At 34.0% G+C, this 22509-nt stretch overlaps 1 protein-coding gene across 6 annotated transcripts in view; it reads right to left on the bottom strand.

Moving 5' to 3' along the window:
* LOC113520464 (potassium voltage-gated channel protein Shaker) overlaps positions 1-22509 on the bottom strand; it is a 414011-nt gene that overhangs the window by 377752 nt on the left and 13750 nt on the right. For 2 of the 6 annotated variants that reach the window (XM_031911349.2, XM_052896700.1), the window contains exon 1: positions 1472-2320. The exons of 2 other annotated variants lie outside the window; for them this stretch is intronic. In XM_031911349.2, the coding sequence (XP_031767209.2) occupies positions 1472-1665 (194 nt within the window). In that variant the 5' untranslated portion in view covers positions 1666-2320. Of the gene's footprint in view, positions 1-1471; positions 2337-22509 lie in introns of those variants that run through there. 2 more of the 6 variants (XM_052896693.1, XM_052896692.1) reach the window with 2 other exon arrangements.

Here is a 22509-nt window from a genome sequence, read left to right as displayed (position 1 = left end):
GATAACAAAATGCATGATTTACGAATAAGCCGGCGGCCTATCTGATGTAAGCGATTACAACATGGTTAACAGAGAACATACTGTGTCGCTCATAGGCTACTATGGGTGCCTTAAGAACATGATTATACTTAAACATGATGAGTAATTAATTATGACATTCCAGAACCATACTTTCAAATATGATTGGAGACCTATGTCCAGTGGGCCCACTATTCTACCAATATGATTGATAAATATTTAAATATATAGCAAAAATAAAAAATACTTCGTACTGTTTTTTGCCCGTCGGTAATTAGTGTAAAAGCCTTTTACAAAATTGCCCGTAAATTTACTATCGCCTCCTCATATATTCCAATAGCAAATATTAAGGAAAGAAGAAGGAAGCAATAACTCTAGACTGTGCCTGCATGGAATTTAAATAACTTAAGAAAATCCGAAATAAGGATACCGACAGTAGAAAATCAAACCTATTCAGCCTTGGATAATTAGTGTCTGAAATAATAAAGAAAATTTTAAAGAAATGGATAGTAAAAGAACAAAAGAAAATTACATTACCAATAGGTTTTAAAAAATATTGACACCTATCACAGAATATATAAAAGTTTATTCTGATATATTACAACAAATCGCGTGTGTTGTGTATAATTATGAATCTCTGATAGTATATGAAATATTATAAGACCTTGACCAAGAGCGGCAGTAAGCACGCAATACCAAATACGATTATCCAGTGGCTGGCAATATCCTGCCTAAATAGCGGACAAGGCAAACAAAGGGAATTTAAAAAAAAATATAAGCTTTTACCAGAATTGTTAACAACTCCAGAGACTATATTAAAACGCATAATTCAAATAAAAACTAAGTTGTGTGATCAAATCATATATATATATATATATATATATATATATATATATATATATATATATATCAAAGCAAAGATTGATAACATTTTGCACCAATAAATAGACTATTTGAAAAATATATGTTCTGATTATAAGGCCAGAGACCCAACAACAATTATGCAAATCAATTTCATTCAAGGCTCACCTCACTGAGTCATTTTTACGTTAAAATGTTCAATGTCAAAATACCCGCAGAACTAAATTGGTTACTAAATTACCTAACCGTAGTTCACACGCAGAGTTCGAAAGGCTACACGTTTCTCGCTAGTAACAAATTCCGTGCCCTCTAAAACTCGGTCAAGTTAACAACATTTTAAGCTGAGTAGGCGATTTGTCAAGTTAAAAGATCCAACTTTAGACAAATGTTTCTTTCAAACTGTAAAATGAGAAAACAGTTTCCGATGTTGATATGAATACTTGATGTTGACTTACTAAAAAACTGATTCCTTGTATCATTGCTTCTTCTTGTAGGTACATAGACCTCAATGCTCCGAGATTTGTGTGCCAAAATTCTTTAGGGTTTCAGTTATTTTTTATATGACGAGCGTTTTTACATCAATATTGCTTACCTCTTTCGTGGTTTTCGTCTTGGTCTTCGTCGTTCTCCTTCAAGCTCATTCTCGAGGCCTCGGCGCCTCGGGCCCGTACCACCACGTCTACGCTCCAGCTTGCGATCTTGCTGCGAGTCGCGGACCTCCTTGACTACGGCCAATCTTGGCACGCTGTCATCCTCAATATGTTTCGGGGTCTGCGGTGCGCCCATCCGAAGATGGCGTTGACGCCACCACAAGACCCACGAGCTGATGTTATCGCGAATTTTGGTGAACAGCGACTTATTGTCGAACGGTAACTCCGCGGACGGCAGCTTGGCGACGTATTGGGATCTACGGTCAACACTAAATCAACTCTTTATACAAAGAGTACCTAACCTAACTTATGCGATAGTGGCAGGTTCAGCTGGCAGTGAAAGCGATCGTGAAGCAGAAATGGCAGTGAACTCAGCAATAGCAGTCTCATTAAGTTATGTTTGACATGTTTGGAAGGAATGTTTTTGATATTCTAACCATCAGTCTTAGTCGTTCTTCATAAAAGTTCCACTCACAAGCAACAAGCGATTCAAAAACATTTTAAAACTTAGGTCTTAAACTTATTTGGCAGGAATATGTTGGCAGTATGGTAGTCGGAAAGTCTACATGGTTTACGTATAGCCGGTCAGGTGCGTGGTGGTAGCCATGACGACGGCTTTAATATCGCTGGTGGTCGCGAATGTTGACATGACAAGTGCGCGCGGGATGGTCAGCGGTGTAAGCGTGTCGCGCGTGCTGGGCCGTGGCGCACTCAACAGATGTCGGAGTAAATAGCGTTACGTAACGTGGCGTACCGAGCGCACGAGCGTGGGTGCGCGGCGACGCCGGACGCGCGAGTGTCGCGGAGGCTTTGCTCACATCGCATGGAGCCACGGCAGCCGTACCCCGCGCGCATTTCCCGCCCCCGTAGCTGCCGCCGCGCCGCCCTCTCGCATGCCGCCCACCGACACCGTACCTGTAGCGAGGACGCGGACGTCGCTGCCTCGCACTCCGCACTATTTAGTAGTACTTTTACAACTTTTTTTTTTGGTGAAAAATGAATATATTAATTAGAGACGATTTGAAAATAAATCTTTCCATTAGACACCTTCAATCCCCCCATAGCCGATGTGAGGTTGCGTCAAACGGTAATTTTATACGATTAGAGGAAAAGGTCTCAAGGTCAGAGAGGAAACATCCGATACGAATAAGTTTACGAGTCTTCTTATAAAACAGACGTATAGATGTTGTTGGTCGCATTGCGTAACCTTTGCATGTATGCGTCTACTTAACAATAATATTTATTGATAGTTTCCCTTGCTTCTGTTACTTTAATAACTTATTAATATAGCAGATTATTCTAATGTTCTATTTAATTTCAATTAAATCAATTACCATAGAATACCAATGCCGCGCAAAACAAGCTAGTCACTACTCGAGCAAAAAACTACTATGGCGAGCGAACGAGCACCTAACCCATACCGCGATTAGTAAATTCTCTACCTACCGACTTGCAAAACAATATCACCGTTAAAAACAAAATTTAAACTGAAAGCTTATTTACTGTCCAACCTTGCTAAAACAGCAGAACATTAATGTAAATATTGACATTTGAGAACGAAATGTAAAGTGTCACACACAAGCTCAAGATTTAAGTGGTACTAAAAATCTATTTTTTTTTTTAATGTATTTATGCTAATTAAATTTAAAAAAATTGATGTATTATTTTTTAAAATATCGCCAAAGCCTAACTGCGGTTCGGAACCTATTTTTTTAAATACATTTAATATTAATACGACAAGTTCAAATAATAACTTATGATTTGGCCTTTACATTTAGGACTTTTATTTACAAACGCTTTCAACGAGTGATATAAACATATCCAATATGTATATTTTTCTACAATTATAATACAGTCGTAAATGTTTGAAATTAAAATGAAAGTTTTAAAAAGACGTTTTTACTCAATAACAATGTAACTAAGTGGATTTTAATTTGATACACGAGTCCTAACTTAACATGTGGGATGGCTTATACAACGATTCATGCAGACACAGCCATGAGAAATAGCCAGTCATGTATTAAAGATTAAACAGATGTTATTAATTCAATGACGGAGATTCTGTTATCACCGCTTGTGCTCTCATGGAAAACTTAAAAAATAAGATAGAGAACCTATCATTATAACAATTTAAAATACAGAGATACTCGAGTACGAAGACATTTTGGGCCTTGCCAAAAGCCTGCTTATACTGACGGTATAAATAATTCAGCATCACTGAACTATCGTCACTTGATAGAGAAATAAAAATTACTCTAGAATCGAACAAAAGCGCCACCAAATGCATTTTAATTAATTTTGAATGGTTTCGAAACAAGAATTCGTGTTTAGTGATTGTTATAAAGTAGTACTTATCTGCTTAAGACATTACGTTAAGTGTTCTTTAGGTTTTTTTTTTTGTTTACCGCTTAATTGTTTGATAATAATTTTATAGTATTGTTAGCATATTTAAAATTTTCTATTTTCTGTCGGCGTATTTACTTTTATTAACGTGAATGTTATTGTAACAAAATTTTTATGTAAAAAATTCTGTTTGCGGGAATTTCACATATTGTTTTTAGTTAATTTTCCAATATAATTTTGTACGCCACATTCTGGTGAAAAATGTGTTCACTAGTAAAGATCGTGTACCAATTTTATAGGACTCTTCAAGCAAAATAAAGGTATTTGATTTATTACTATATACATTATTATTTTTTCTTTAAATATTATTTTAATTGTATGCACCTGATTGGTAATCGATAATGAGAAGCGGTATTAAATACTGCAACAGAGCACTTGTTAATCAACATTATGTTTTACATCTTTATTTTACAAAAGTTCTAGAATATTTCTCTCTGAATGTTAACGCAATTCCTCTTCTTTGTATCCGATTTCCTTTTGGTAAGTTTTGGCCGTGTTAAGAGCTACAATACAACAACAGAACACTTCTTAATCAAAAGTATGTTTTACTTTTTTTAAATACAAAAGTTCTGGAACTTTTTGTTCTGCTGCTACTGGGAGTACCCCAGCACAATAATAAAACTGACTAGACAGCGACTTGCTGGCTTGTCGACTGATGACGGTAAATACGTTCAACAAAACGTTAAGAGGATTAGTTTAGCTTAAACGCATCCCCTTACCAGGTGCTTCATTATGCAAAAAAAGCGCAATACAAATTCATACAAATAGAAAGTACTATGATTTTTCTTAAAAACTTTTTTACAACACAGCGGGCAAACGAGCATGCGGCTCACCTGATGGTAAGTGACTAGCGCCGCCCATGATCACCCACAACACCAAAGGCATTGCAGGTGTGCTGCCGGCCTTTTAAAAGGGAATATGCTCTTTTCTTGAATGTGTTGTCGTATTTGTTCAGAAATACTGCTGCCGGAAGTTGATTCCAAAGAGTTCCATTTATTTCATTTACAATGTATGCTAATTAATTTATTTGTTTGCATAAATTTTTACTTTTTAATATTTGATCGAGTTGAAATTTTGCATACATCTTCAGTTCTGTTAAAAAACAATATGCAGTACTCAACACTGTAAAATGTTTAAAGTGTTCATCGTTACAGTTATAAGAGTTATTATATGTATCTCTTCAACCGCCTTAATATGGATATTAAACAAAAGGGCTTGAAAAGCGGAAAATATAAAAGATGACGAAAGTGGCACTAAATAATAAAGCTGGCCGACATCATGTTTGCCATTCTAAGTTGCATAAAAAAATATATTGTGGCCGCCAATTAAATTGACGGATTAGGATTACAAAAGCATGTTTTTAAATGGAATTGTTATGAATTTTTATTCCCATACATGCCCTCCGATGCGGCTTCTTTGGAAGTCGGTCGCCGTCGTGTTCAATTTTTGCTTCATAAAATACTGAATAAAATGCATGCCGATACATCCGCATTATAAATTTTCATGAGACCTAAGACTAGCGGAGACAACATACAAATTTGATCCTATTGCCAGCATCGGACGATCTATTCCAAATACTTCTTTATTCATGAGAAACATTTTGATAAATTTATCAAGAATTGTATATGAATATTCACAAAATCGTCGGTCTCACCAACAAACAGGTGGATATAGCAGACAACGTCTAATCGATCGACGAAACTTCTAATAATGACCACACAAGACTACAGACCTCGTCTAAATATACGACCAGCATTTATAGCTTATAATTTAACACAGTCCTTACTCAACTATTGCCCTGTCCTGATTATAGATAATTTCAGAGGCCATCGTTGCGTCGGTACCTGACGTCCCAAAAGACCGATTGGTTCAGCACCGTTCAGGTTAAATAGGGAGTTTGCGCCACATTAATTAAAATTCATAACGATGAAATGTTAAAGGGGAAAGTGAGCAAAAGCTGTTGGTTGGGCCGGAAATACGTTAATATACCATAATTTCAATTTATTATAAAAACGTTTCGACAAAAATTTCCCAAATTAGCATCTAAGCATAAAATCGTCTCCGACACTAAAGACGCAAACATTTTCTTTCAGCTTAAATTACAAAATGGGATGCACGCACCAGGTCGTTATCCTTCGGTGCAAAACTGAAAAGATCCTTACGAAAGAGCAAAAGCTAATAATATTTTGAAAACGGCTTTTAAAAAGTTTATAACACAGTATGGAGAAACATGTTATACACAGCCTAACTTCTACTTTTTTTTAATGGATGACAATGGAGTGTTCACCCAGCCTGCACTAGCAGTGTACGCCGACAGGGCACTAGTAAAATAATAGGTGAGAATGAAAAAGCAGGTCAGTTAGCCCATCGTGATGAATACACTTGGAATTCAACAGATGGTTTCCAGGGGGAACCACGTGGAGGTCGACCTGACAGGATAGATGATAGATTGCTAGCAATGTGGCTAGTAGTCCGAACTACTAACAATCCCTTCCCCCCATAACTTCTACTTAGTATCCAAATCCATATTTATATCATTTCATGGTGAAATACCATTAGTCAAAATATTTAATTTACTGATAGCAGATCATATATTTTATTTCTACATGTTTTAATATTATGAAACATGTAAATATATGCATAGGTGTAATTATATATGTGTGTGTATTTATAGGATTAAATATAATAAATTATGTACAAATTAATGTAAAATTTTCACAATATTGTACACCTCTCTACACGCTGACATTGATACTCCTTTCCACATTGGGTTTGCTGGAAGAGAACTCTTTTAGATTTAAGCTCGTACATTACTCTTATCTATCACATTTTATGTATAATTGGTGTGTACATAGTAGTAAAAAAAAAAACAAGCAGTCCAGATAAGTCTATTGTGAAATGATAATTAATCAGTAATTACAATTGTGATATATATAATATAAAATACTATATAATACTAATAAAGACCGCGCCTTTCTTAAAACATCTCTAAACTAACTAACTTGTCAATCCTTCTGCCAAGCATGCAACTACTGGCAAAACCTCCTAAAGGAGAGACTTATATTCAGCAGAACATAGTTAAAGACTGATATGTTGATGATGGAGTAACATTCTATGATCTACATACACTACACATGAAACGGTGTGGTTTCCACTCGACAACGGGTATTAGAACTTTTTCTTTACCATAATAAGATATGAAGGTGTCGATATTCATATTTGATTGTACCCACAAAACTTTATTTGTACAATTTCGTTATCAATATTTCATATGAAATTCGTGTTAGCGATCATATCATCGTAATGGACATTATTTTTCAAGAACTGATTTATTCCTCGTCAAGAGAAAGCGAAACACGATTGTCGTCAATCACGAAGCGTCTAAAAAGCATTTCGCGTGTCGAGAAGGCTATTCATATTGTAAAAATTGACCAAACTATAAACATAATATAATTTACCTAATAACTTGTTCTACGCTAGGCTCTTTGTATGTTGTCAATGTTAACTCATATTTGTATGACGGTAAAGGCTATTCTCGATTAATCATGATATCCAAGTGGGCATTTTAAAAGTATTGTACGATGGTTGTAACTAACAAAGTTTGTTCTGAACTATGTCATGGTTTACTTTAGGAATAGTTTTATACCTTCATGCTTATAAAAGGCCCGTTCATTACTCCTAATTTCCTTCTTTTTTCAAATAGAATAAAAAAATTAATTAAAACAAAAATATTGTTTTATAATAATATACGTATAATTCCTTCTAAAATATAACGTTCCCACAGTACATTTCTAAAATCTATTTATAAATGTATTAGGAATTAACAAAACTTTAAATAAATGTTGAAATGTTCTTATATTGGGTTGGCTGAAAGTTAGTCTTTTTTTATGTAATAATATTACAAAAATTAATAACCAAAATGAACATATTACTTTTTACTTCAAAAATGAATGACCAAAGTAAATATGGGACTGTTACTTCAAAAATGATCAATCAAAATGAATATACGACTTTTTACTTCAAAAATGAATAACCAAAATGAAGGTACGACTTTTTTATTTAAAAAACGGTTAGTCCACATCTGGTATATGTAAGAAGGATGTTTCGTGTACTGTGAGGATGTGGTATGTACGCGTGTGTCAGAACTGGTATGCAAGTCACCGTTCAGAAAATTACAAAAGACCGCATGAATAAATTCCTAATTAAAGTTTGTGTGACCACATCAACTAATTACAACGCTTATCATAATTTGATTCTGATATTCATTTTACTAAGTCTCAGATTTCACTAATTTGTATCAATTTGTGACATCTTTATTTGCCAAATTTAATTTTGGACTTTTTGAAACATAAATACGATTTAACACGATACTGCATTCTAAAATCATCAATTCTACATAACATCTCGTCATTCACGGTTCAGTTTTTTTTTATTTTCCTAATGAGGTCACTGTTTCAACACAAAATTCACTTTTAATATTAAAAAACAATAGCTTTAATACAACTTATACATTGGCCCGTGATTATTAGGGCAAGGCTACCTACTGCGGTGTTTCCTATTATGAATAATAAACCTCAAATCGCACCACACCCTTATACGGACCATCCAATACTTTTTGTGCTTACCCGACGGCTAGCAAAAAGGTAATATATTTAGCAGTACCCCAAATCAGAACGTAATTACTTTCGAAAGTTGTTTACGTATTATACTGTGAACAAGAAAAATATTAACATTATCCAAAAATGTAGTGTTATTCTTACGATATTTTCCTCGATACTGTAATAATAGAAAAAAAAAAACATCAGGAAATCTCCTATTAATAATGAATCCATATGTTTAAATCCAAAAATGAATATTTGTCAGAAGAATTCAACCTGATTAAAATATAATAAACTCAACTTGAATGGCAAATCCTTTCAACACGATGGCAAAATTTAAGCACGACTCGATATGTAGATATCCTGCCTGTTCTACCACCTGTTCATTGCAGGACTTAATGGATGCTACAGAAAACACAGTTAGGCTGCCAAGTTCTGAACTGCAAAACATCTTATTTACTGTCGAGCAATTCACTTGAAAAGAAGAAGAGAATAATACTTTCAAGAAGTTTTACTCGTAATTGGAATGTGTATAAATGTACAAGAATGAATACCTTCCGTTAGATTTGCGAAAAACGACATTTGACTTAAAGGTTTTGCAACCGAGCCATAAAGACTTTGAAAAAAAAAACATTGTTTTCATTATAAATAAGTAGCCCGTAACTAAGTACTTTAACCAATTATTTGAATGCACTAAACGTTATTCCATGAAAAAAATTTAACATAAAATGTATCGGCGATAATGGTGCTTCTATTTTAACTCGGAGCACATTTTCTTTTAAGGAACACCAAGTGATAGATATTGATTTACACTTAGTCGCAAAAACATCTTACGAGCCCAAATATCGGGTTTGTGGAGCTGTATCAACCATCATATCGAACAGAGCTCTTACTATAAAATTTTATTTACTATAAGAAAATGAAAATTCACATACCAATATCAAAATGCAATATGTAAATTAATTAGATAAAAATCGACGATAAGGATAAGAAGGTACAGTGCTACAGATTGCTATCATTAAAAAAAATACATCTAAAACAAATAAACAGTGGAAAACAGTACTGATCATGTATTCGTAACTAGTCGTTATTCGCGACATCGTCTGGGTAGTCGGAATATATTGACAATGCGGGATAACCAGAGGGAGACTTTGTACAAAAGTCGATTGCTTAGGTACCTCTGTCCCATTCGTGTTTCTACAGTGAAGCAGTTATGTTTGCATGGCTGTGTTTCGGTTTGAAGGATAGGATATGGCGTGAATTTACAGGGTACAGAGGAATAACACCTGAGTCCTCAGGAATGGCAACGCATGGGGGGTATCATGGGCGAAACAGTATACTCTATTATGTCCATGGTACTGCTCATATCTATAGGCGACGGTCACAACTTTCCATCAGGTGGGCCGTCAGCTTGTTAGCCATTCTAAGTTGTATAAAAAAAAGATTGCATGCCATGTGGTGCCAGCATAGAATAGGCCATATCTTCCTTCGCATGGTTGTCGTAAGAGACGACTAAGGGAGGGTGAGGGATGGGCAGCAGTGTCCCTCTTAAAACGTCTCCAAAGCCTTATTGCGGTTGCCATACCGCCTGCCAAGCATGGCAACTATTGGCAATACTCCCAAGGGGGAGGCTTATGTTCAGCAGTGGCCAGTTAAAGGCTGATATGAAGATGATAGATAACGTCAATATTGATAGTGCAATGACAACAATTGAAAAAATGAACAAGGAAAATATATGAGAAACGGCGGAGTGACACAATAACCCAATACGTGCAATACCAAATAAACAATTAATCTTATTTGGCGAACTATTTTCATTATGCACTGCACGCACTAACATGAATGTTAGTTCACATCTTTCTACGTCTCATGCGTGTATAATACACTTCGTGACGATCGGTTGAGCCGTTAACACCAACAGGTAACAAATAAAAACTAACATATTAGTAAGGATTTACAAAATTAATGCATCACCAATGAGAATAAAATGGTGATATAAATAACTTTGAATGACAAATTAATTAAAAGTTTTATTAAAAACAAACTCGTAACGCTATCTGCTCGTCAAGGAAGAAGAAAGCAAAGAACAAGCCAATAATTTTTTTTAAATTTAATTTACCAGTAATTTCGGCATATTTCAGATGTTATCGACAGTCGTATCCGTTGTCCTTGACTCAACATTTGGGACAAAAGCTTTGCGCGCCCGGCCGGGTGCTATACGTCCTTGGAAAGGCAGACTGTCAGAGGGCGGTGTGAATATATACGTATAATGAAAATGTAATGAGACCAAAACATGAAATAAACATGATTTTCAATAGTGTAACATGTTTTTCACAAGGGAAATAATTAATACAAACGATCATTAATGACTATTGATGACTGTTAACCAGTAAACTATCTCCTAACGTACTTACGTCAGATAGAAAATACAATGGATTAGAATTATCCCAAGATAGTTTACAAGAATCAACTATCTTTCAAATATCTTCCTAATATCTACAGATCACTAAAAATAAAAATAGATCAACTCAATAATTATAATTATATGGACCCCAACAACTTGTTGAACAACCTGTACTTTAGGGTGAGTGAAAAAGAAAAACAAAAGGCGGTCTTGTTACTAAGTCTTATCAAAACTCTTCTTCACAACTTCGAAATGGGTATAACAGAAACAAACTTTTCGACCCCAATGAAATTTCCCGCAGAAGAGTGTATGTTTGGAAGAATGTCACTATAGATATTTCTGTCAGAGAAATCAATGATATTTTTCATGAAACTATTTTACCTAGAAATTTTATACTCAGATTTTTTAATTATAGTACTTTTCTTTCTCTTTCGTTACAATCCTAGAAGAATTAGCAATTCGCAATCCAAAGAAACTTGAAGCTTGATATTTTAATTAATCTCTTGTTCTGCAACAGTATTTCAATGGGTTTGCTGGATTTTTGTTGATTTTGTTTTCCAACGAATCCTCAACTATTCAATAAATTTTTCATAATGACTTTTCATAATTTCATAATGAATTTCATAAATAAAAAGTAAATAAATTTGCATCAAAAGGAAATTCGGTTTCCACGGTTTGTACATTCGAATCAAATAATGTCGTCTATCAATGGCAGCTAAGTACTTTGTATAAAAAGAAAAACAATTTAAACAAATCCTAATCTTGTACATAAAAGAAAATAAACTTTAGGGTTATCGTAGATTACTTTAGCATATTTGATTATGTAAATAGTAGTTATCTTCTGACTAGTAGGAAAGCTTCAAGCTTAAGCCAAACCGCACGAGGTTAGGAATAATTTATTTTGCAAAACGGTGAGAACGAGGTCGATCAGTAAAAGACGAGCACCGAACAACTATGTCTATTTCGTGGCCATACTTCAACAGCGGTCAATGCCACAAAGTAGAAAAGCGAAAAGATAATGGCATTTTTAAATTTAACATTAAATTGATAAAGAAGCCGTGTAGTGATTATGGTAAATTCACAAAGTAATTATTTGAGCGTGGATGACCAAATCCGGAACGAAGTCCGAAAAGAATTCTCTAGTATTATCAACTTAGAACCTAACAACTTCAATAATATTAAATTTCCAACCAGTACACCCAACTTTAGTAAATGTAGAAAATATAAAATAAACTTTATTAAGAGAAATTACTATACTCGTGTTACCTATAATCGCATGAACAATACCAGTGATGCGACCAATATGAACGATAATACAAGTATTATTCATGAAGCAGTGAGCAGCTCAATCAACTAAGCCGACATTCTAACAAGTTAATGTGCCACGAACTATTCATCGACAGGTATATAACAGAGAAATATAATAGATATTTATAATAAGCAAATTAGGAAATTTAGCATATCACTGATTTGAATTATTATTGTATCACCCGTTTATAAAAAAATTCGACATTTAAAATCCGCATGTCTTAAATTCAAACCAACTTCCATTAATTTGGATTTAATTTCAATTCAAAATATATATGTATACATAGCGTGGATTATTCACAGGAATCATAAAATGTTCTAATTATCAGAGTCAGTACACTAGAAATAACATGCAAGAATGAAATTTAAATACATACCTAGTGATATTTTTAATGGATGACAATGAAATGGTAGACCTTGCCCATGCTAACCACCAGTGATAGATAAGTGAGAATAAAAAGACAGGTCAGTTAGTCGATCATGATGAATACACCTAGAATTCAACACGATGGCTTCCAGGGGGAACCACGTGGAGGTCGACCTGACATATTGCTAGCAATTGGACCCTTATTCTCCATTACTAACAATCCCTTCCCCCCCCCCCCCCCCCCACTCTTATGTTGATCTATATTATTTAATCATTTCATATCATATTTCCAAATTATTTCAACTTATTATGGCATGACTATAAACGGATATTACAAGAAACAATAAAAAATCTTTTCCTTTTACACCTATCGCGTTTTTTATTGGCCGTTCGTAAAGGCGACCTTGGCCTATTTTTAATTCAGCTGTTGCTTTGCAACCATTTTTGTACCGATGTCAGCCGCTTAGTCAATAAGTTAAAAAAGGCGCCTTTATTCTTATTTTCGCTTTAATTTCTCATTCCTAAATAATACTTCACAGGTAAATAAATATACTAAAATTGAAACACTACATACAAGATTAGGCCAACGTGGGAATAACGCGCAAAATCGTAAAGCGCTCGATGTCGATTCCGTCGACGAATTCGCTTGCCACTTGTCTAGAGGCCCTGTAAGTTATTCGCAGTTAATAACACCGTTGTGCGTAGAATCGTAGCTAGTACAGCCAGCCCAGCTTCGGCCAGAAGCACAGAAGCTTCCTGGGATCTTCGCAGGCCTCACGGAGCTTCCTCGCCGTTCCGAGTATTTCTAAACGTTGAGCGGCCACGGCTTCATATTCCAGGATTGCGTGAGCAGCCGTTTCTTCGGCGTCAAACCAACCTCAACATAAACCGCACGTGATAAAAATCGCCTATCGAATAAGTTTTACAATATTGATTGTTTAAGCAAATCAGTTGGTATACTGAGATTTGAGTGATATAAATGCGATAAATACCTTTATAACATTACATTACGTAAAGTGTAGCTCTGCACATCTAGACTACTGCAAACCTGGCTTCTGATGTGAATCACAATAGTTCGACACCTTGCATTATAATTTTTATAATGAATGTTTTGCTATATTTTAGACAGTAATACCAGCTTACGCGGCTTTAAACGTCATCCGCGCTACGTCATTACCTAAAAATATATTACGGGCAAAGTTTGATAATATTATACGCCAATTAGTACGCCAAATAGTTCTACTGACGCTTTAGTTTAATTTATTATTTATATATTTAACAATTATCCGACAACCATCGACTTGTTAAATAGTCGATGTAACAATAAATTCCCACTTATAAATGTAAAATTATTACAAAATTGTGTGAAAAACTCAAATTACACCTGTTTTTTTTTTTGGGGAAATGTAGTCTTAGCAGTCATTTGTGATTACTAAAGATGCAACTACTATAGTAGCGCTCATACTATTTCGATAAACTCTTTTAAATTTGAGATGACAATAGAGTGGTAATCCCGCCTGTGCTTACAATATACACTAGCGGGGCACAAGTGAGTGATGATAGATGACAATGAAAACGCAGGTCCGTTAGCCCATCGTGATGAATAAACTTGGAATTAAACACTATGGTTGGTATGGTCCGCATTACTAACAATCCCTTTCCCCCCTCCCCGTTTTTAAATTATTAGTTTTATTTCTTTAGTTGATCAATGCAATTTTCCCCATGAACCACATTGATTTACTTATTTTGTTTTAGTTTCCTTAGTATTACAAGGACTTACTTGTTTATTGACTACTAAAAACTATCGTGTTTAGTTTATTTCAATAAAAAAATCTAATCTCTTTTTCTTTTAAATTTCTGTATATATTACATTAAAACTGTACTCCTACTTCCTACTCGAAAGTTTAAATTTAATAATCTAATCTGAAATTTGTAAATGCTTGTTCATTGCTCTATGCAAAATTATAAATTGTTCAGATACTACCGCATTCGGATTGAAACTGCTAAATAATTCAATTTTAAAAACCCGCTGCAAAAATAGGCTGCACAGTATTAATAAGGACAAATAGTTTCTTGAAAGTTATTGACCTGGTTACGTCCGGTTCGGTTCCAAGTTTAGAATGTTTAAGTAACTATAATTGCAGATTAGAATATCTGAAAGAGAACTAATAGAGATAGCAAACGACAACGAGTAATAAGAACCGTCTTATAACTGATTAATAGCGTAAGAAGTAGATATTGAATTTTTTTAGGTGTATTATATATTTGGGTTGTAATCGTACATAACATTGTGTGATGCGAAGTGCATTGTCTTCAATATACAAAAAGATGTATTTGGGCAGGTTAGATAATTGAAGGCGCAGAATACAACGGACGTCATAAGGAGCTAAAACTATATAAAAAATTAAAAAAGAAAAGAAGAGAGATTAATCATAAATTGTTTTATATTTATAACCAAATGTTACAGTTCTCATTGACGAGATAGACAGATACAAAAAGATGTATTTGGGCAGGTTAGATAATTTAAAGCGCAGAATACAACGGACGTCATAAGGAGCTAAAACTATATAAAAAATTAAAAAAGAAAAGAAGAGAGATTAATCATAAATTGTCTTATAAACATAACCTAGTGTTACAGTCCTCGTTGACGAGATAGACAGATACAAAAAGATGTATTTGGGCAGGTTAGATAATTTAAAGCGCAGAATACAACGGACGTCATAAGGAGCTAAAACTATATAAAAAATTAAAAAAGAAAAGAAGAGAGATTAATCATAAATTGTCTTATAAACATAACCTAGTGTTACAGTCCTCGTTGACGAGATAGACAGATACAAAAAGATGTATTTGGGCAGGTTAGATAATATAAAGCGCAGAATACAACGGACGAAAAATTAAAAAAGAAGAGAGATTAATCATAAATTGTCTTATAAATATAACCTAGTGTTACAGTCCTCATTGCCGAAATAGACAGATACAAAAAGATGTATTTGGGCAGGTTAGATAATATAAAGCGCAGAATACAACGGACGTCATAAGGAGCTAAAACAATATAAAAATTAAAGGATAAACTTGACGATATTTATTAGATAGGGTGTACCTAAATCTCTAAACCCCAGCATGAACCAGTAGTCACCATCCCATTTTCTTACATTAACTCAGTACAGAAAATTTTCTGGCGCTACAGAATTAAAAGAATCAATCCCACGTAATGAGGGTATGAACCACATTGATTTACTTATTTTGTTTTAGTTTCCTTAGTATTACAAGGACTTACTTGTTTATTGACTACTAAAAACTATCGTGTTTAGTTTATTTCAATAAAAAAATCTAATCTCTTTTTCTTTTAGATTTCTGTATATATTACATTAAAACTGTCCTACTCGAAAGTTTAAATTTAATAATCGAATCTGAAATTTGTAAATGCTTGTTCATTGCTCTATGCAAAATTATAAATTGTTCAGATACTACCGCATTCGGATTGAAACTGCTAAATAATTCAATTTTAAAAACCCGCTGCAAAAATAGGCTGCACAGTATTAATAAGGACAAATAGTTTCTTGAAAGTTGAGATAGACAGATACAAAAAGATGTATTTGGGCAGGTTAGATAATTTAAAGCGCAGAATACAACGGACGTCATAAGGAGCTAAAACTATATAAAAAATTAAAAAAGAAAAGAAGAGAGATTAATCATAAATTGTCTTATAAACATAACCTAGTGTTACAGTCCTCGTTGACGAGATAGACAGATACAAAAAGATGTATTTGGGCAGGTTAGATAATTTAAGGCGCAGAATACAACGGACGTCATAAGGAGCTAAAACTATATAAAAAATTAAAAAAGAAAAGAAGAGAGATTAATCATAAATTGTTTTATATTTATAACCAAATGTTACAGTTCTCATTGACGAGATAGACAGATACAAAAAGATGTATTTGGGCAGGTTAGATAATTTAAAGCGCAGAATACAACGGACGTCATAAGGAGCTAAAACTATATAAAAAATTAAAAAAGAAAAGAAGAGAGATTAATCATAAATTGTTTTATATTTATAACCAAATGTTACAGTTCTCATTGACGAGATAGACAGATACAAAAAGATGTATTTGGGCAGGTTAGATAATTTAAAGCGCAGAATACAACGGACGTCATAAGGAGCTAAAACTATATAAAAAATTAAAAAAGAAAAGAAGAGAGATTAATCATAAATTGTCTTATAAACATAACCTAGTGTTACAGTCCTCGTTGACGAGATAGACAGATACAAAAAGATGTATTTGGGCAGGTTAGATAATATAAAGCGCAGAATACAACGGACGAAAAATTAAAAAAGAAGAGAGATTAATCATAAATTGTCTTATAAATATAACCTAGTGTTACAGTCCTCATTGCCGAAATAGACAGATACAAAAAGATGTATTTGGGCAGGTTAGATAATATAAAGCGCAGAATACAACGGACGTCATAAGGAGCTAAAACAATATAAAAATTAAAGGATAAACTTGACGATATTTATTAGATAGGGTGTACCTAAATCTCTAAACCCCAGCATGAACCAGTAGTCACCATCCCATTTTCTTACATTAACTCAGTACAGAAAATTTTCTGGCGCTACAGAATTAAAAGAATCAATCCCACGTAATGAGGGTATGAACCACATTGATTTACTTATTTTGTTTTAGTTTCCTTAGTATTACAAGGACTTACTTGTTTATTGACTACTAAAAACTATCGTGTTTAGTTTATTTCAATAAAAAAATCTAATCTCTTTTTCTTTTAGATTTCTGTATATATTACATTAAAACTGTCCTACTCGAAAGTTTAAATTTAATAATCGAATCTGAAATTTGTAAATGCTTGTTCATTGCTCTATGCAAAATTATAAATTGTTCAGATACTACCGCATTCGGATTGAAACTGCTAAATAATTCAATTTTAAAAACCCGCTGCAAAAATAGGCTGCACAGTATTAATAAGGACAAATAGTTTCTTGAAAGTTGAGATAGACAGATACAAAAAGATGTATTTGGGCAGGTTAGATAATTTAAAGCGCAGAATACAACGGACGTCATAAGGAGCTAAAACTATATAAAAAATTAAAAAAGAAAAGAAGAGAGATTAATCATAAATTGTCTTATAAACATAACCTAGTGTTACAGTCCTCGTTGACGAGATAGACAGATACAAAAAGATGTATTTGGGCAGGTTAGATAATTTAAGGCGCAGAATACAACGGACGTCATAAGGAGCTAAAACTATATAAAAAATTAAAAAAGAAAAGAAGAGAGATTAATCATAAATTGTTTTATATTTATAACCAAATGTTACAGTTCTCATTGACGAGATAGACAGATACAAAAAGATGTATTTGGGCAGGTTAGATAATTTAAAGCGCAGAATACAACGGACGTCATAAGGAGCTAAAACTATATAAAAATTAAAGGATAAACTTGACGATATTTATTAGATAGGGGTGTACCTAAATCTTTAAACCCCAGCATGAACCAGTAGTCACCATCCCATTTTCTTACATTAACTCAGTACAGAAAATTTTCTGGCGCTACAGAATTAAAAGAATCAATCCCACGTAATGAGGGTATGAGCTAAAGACAAGAAGAAAATGGAGATTCATTTTGATCTACTACAAAAATATACTTAATTCAAAAAATAACTTTAATATCCTACATTTACAAAAATATTAATTGTAAATGAAATGAAAATATTTGTACTAAACATTGCAGAAATAATGATATTCCAATGCGACTTCGACAGTGCTGACATAATGACTGTGTTTATAACAAGTGCCCCACTTGTACTAGAATAAACAACCACGACAGAAAATAAAATTAATCCTATCATTGCTTCAAAGCAATTATTTCCTAACATGCAATCATTATGCCCCGTTAGCAAATACGGTCGCAAGTGGGGTTCGGGCCAGCTCTAACACTTCTAACACTATTCTTTTCCCGTGGTTATCCTAAGAGACCACTAAGGAAACTTAGTGATCGAGTAATCGGCGTTCTTCTTAAAACATCATCGAAACCTAACTGTTGTTGCCGACCCGCCTGCTAGTTACTGGCAAAACCAAACCGGCCTCAGGGAAAGCTTATGTTCAGTAGTAGACAGTTAAAGGCTGGTATGGTATAGTATTTGTTATAATTACTCAAGAAAAACAAAACATGTATGACACCATGTGCATGAAACGTCACCCATAGCGTTGTTACTGTCTACAGGTGACTGTTATCTCCATTAGGCAGGTTGACATGCCAAGTCGCATAAAACGAAAGAGAGAATCAATACTCTGATGGTTCTTGTCAAACATAGCCCATTATGCTATTGCTCTTTCGTTAGTTAAGTCAAAACTGCAAGCCTTGTATGGGCAGTAGGTGGGCAATGTATGTCAGGGATGAATCGCGATGCACCGTGGCACGAGGTCGTATTAACATGCAATTACCACCCTCCATTAGAAATAACAATGGAAATTTTCTGCATGTACAAAAATAGCGGACAAATCGATACAACCGCCCTACTAACTCGGTTACAGGCATAATGCACTCAAAATTATACCACATATTTAGGGATCCGTTAGTGACAGCAAATATACGACAAGCGTACCTACTAAAAGAAAATAAAATGCAGGCATTAGCACCATTTCCTGTTTATAACTGCCTATTTTATAACACTTTCTACTTATTATTATGTTGGATATGAATTTAATAAAATGAAAGAGAAACCACTGTTTTAGATGTTTTTATTTTTGCAAACAATACAATAGGTCCTCCAGAATCTTGAAATTGCCTTATTTAGAGATTCACAATAACCATTTTGAAAATTCTACCAGCGGTTAATATTTTTGATCAAATCCAATTCAATATTAACTTTTTCAAACACAAAATGCAATTCTTTATAAAACATTCCCTGTCATATTTTGTTGTATATGAATGACAGACCGGAATAAACTATGGAACAGAAAATGAGACAATATCAAATCAGTAAGATACATTTTAGACGTAAGCAAGCCTAGGATCTTTGTGCATTTTACATAGTAAACTACGAGCTATGCCTCAAAGGGTCGTCAAATTTTTCAGCATCCGCTAACTTCAACTATCACACCAATCACAAATTAAAATTCCACGAACACTCCTCGATGACTGGCGGTCCGCTATACACAATGTTTCACGTGAAATTTTCTGCCACGTACCGTACGTACATATGGAACTTAAAAAACCATAACAACATCTCCGAACAAATTTGAGTTGGAGATTTTAAAGAAAAAACATAGATCTTTTTAAAAGGCAAACATTACACGCCTTCAATATCGACCATGAGTTTCGGTGATTACTTTATCAGGTAAATTCAGTGAAGAAAGATTTCATTAAAAATACGTACCCCTTTTATGGGAAGACTTATATATTATTATATTACTCAAACTCAGCAAAGTTCAAGTTTGCCAGTAATCATTCTGCGTGCATAATAATAATAATTATTTCTCAGTAATTATTGAGATCTCTCTCTCTGCACAAGTACGAAATATTTATTTTAATTAAACCTAATTATTAAGTCTAAAACAATATTTTTGTCTAATCATAAATTGTCTTATAAATATAACCGAGTGTTACAGTAAGTGATAATAAACCTCATTGACGAGATAGATACAAAAAGATGTATTTGGGCAGATTAGGTAATTTTTTTTCCATTTAAGAGTTTTCGTTGGGGCTGAGCTGTAAGCTACCAACGGGGTCCACGGGTGGTGAATAGTGGAATGACCATCAGATATGGTGGTTAGCTCTGAATATATAAAATAAGGAGTCCCCAACCAACAGCGGTAGTGTCAACAGGATGTAGTGAGAATCTTGGTGGGACAAGATTACCTATAAAAAGCTACAAGAATCTTATGACGATACTATGACATGGCGAATAAATGCCGCCAGTAAATAAGCATTCCTCTGATATGGGGCAGCAGCCATATCAGTACTGGTAGAAGACCGAAGAAGAGACTTCTGGAAGGGCTTCTAGTCAGCGATCAGAGGGCGAAATATCGGTCTTTGAACTGCGGTGTAGAAAGCAAGATGGGAAACTACTGCACTATAATCCCATATGTAGCAACTAATGGGAATGAGTTACACCGACAAGCATAGATAATATAAAGCGCAAAATACAACGGACGTCATATTGAAGCTCAGGACGACGAAACCATTCTGGTAAGATCACGGTGTATATTAAACATCTAAAAACATTGAGCTCTAAGAGTTTAAAGCAGGAACATAATACATATACAAGTCACTAGTTCAGTTTAAATATTAAACTGTCAATAAAACCAAATATTATTACAGACATATTGATCTGCGTCTTCAGAAAGTATTAAACTGTATCCAACAAAATTAAAAAAGATAATAACTAATCACAATCGACACCAACTTAAATAATTGTTTAACAGACGTAACTGTCATAAAGTGTAGTTAAACTGTAAGTGTATACTAATTTGGATTACTGTAATTTAAAATTTTTACTCTATGTTGTCACAGCTTTTTGATATTCATAATTGTTATAATCTCTAAAATTAGTATCATAAATAGCAAATTTCCATACACATCAAAGGGTAACGTCGTTGAAAAAAAAAGAATTCAAAGAGTTAGATACTAAAAAGAACATTAAAACGGTGAATATACTCGTAACAGTTGTCATGTCGAAGCTCAGGTTTAGTTTAGTGACATTATAGCTGATGTTGGACATCTAAAAATATGGTCATTCGTAAGTCTTCTTATAAGCCTTTTTATCCGGAGAGTAGATAACCTAACTGGTACCTATTACATTGTTATTCTACGTTTTTTAGAAGTTATTCTTTTTATATATATTGGACTGGCACTCGGAAAAATCTATTTTTTATTTCACTAAAAATACCAAATAGTGTTTAACACAAATATATATTCTGATTCTACAACTACAACATAAAAGAGTTCAGTCTTTTATATATCTCTCTTCAGTCGTACACTCTTGGCAGAGTGGTCGTGGTTTTCACAATGACGGTGGATCGTCGGTGAGGCTCTCCTTCGCGATTGAGGTCCTCGCAATATGTCTCCATCTACTTCTGTTCGCCGCCGAGCGAGAGCATTCCACAATAGATTTCTGTGTGGCCGTTTTGATGAGGTCAGTCCATCGCGTTGGCGATCTACCCCGAGAACGTTTGCCTTGTACCGCTCCTTGGACAATTAAACGTTTCATACAATCTTCATTCCGGATGATATGGCCGAAGTATTTGAGAATTCGTATACGAACACCACATCTCTAGAGCATCAATTTTTCGGCGTTCTTGTTGCCTGATCGTCCAAGTTTCTGCACTATACAGAAAAATTGGAAAAACCAAACTCCTCATTATATGCATTTTGGTGTTCTTTGTAATATTGCGTTTTATATATATCAACATTTAAAATCTACATTGCAAAATCCTCCAAAAATGTCAACCCACAACCCGATATTAAAGCTAGTAAAATAGCATAATAGTATCAGAATCTGGCAAAAACGCTGGCACTACCTAATCACATGCAGGAAATATTTTGTTCAATACATCAAAATGTAAGAGGGAAGGTACCTAATTTCAGCAACCAGTTTTTTTTTTTTTATATTAATCAATTGTAGGAGGCCACATCCAAGCAAATGATGACGAATTCAGGTTTAGCAGTAGTAATATACAAATGAAATACCTCAAGGCATTAGAAGAAATTACCGAAGTGACGAGTAACGAAATTTACCTTTACCAAAATAAAGCTATTCATTTTCTAGCAACTTTTATAATTAAAATATGAACAAACAATAGCAATGTAACAAAGGAACAATTTTATAAAATCATATTAAAATAACCATATTGTTTCGGCAAATCAGACTAGCAGAAACGCCATC

The sequence above is a fragment of the Galleria mellonella genome, unplaced genomic scaffold, assembly GCF_026898425.1.
Source record: "Galleria mellonella isolate WM207_F2 unplaced genomic scaffold, CSIRO_AGI_GalMel_v1 utg33, whole genome shotgun sequence".
NCBI classification, from domain to species: domain Eukaryota; kingdom Metazoa; phylum Arthropoda; class Insecta; order Lepidoptera; family Pyralidae; genus Galleria; species Galleria mellonella.
Note: the sequence above shows the minus strand (reverse complement) of the source record. Positions and strands in the feature narration are given on the sequence as shown.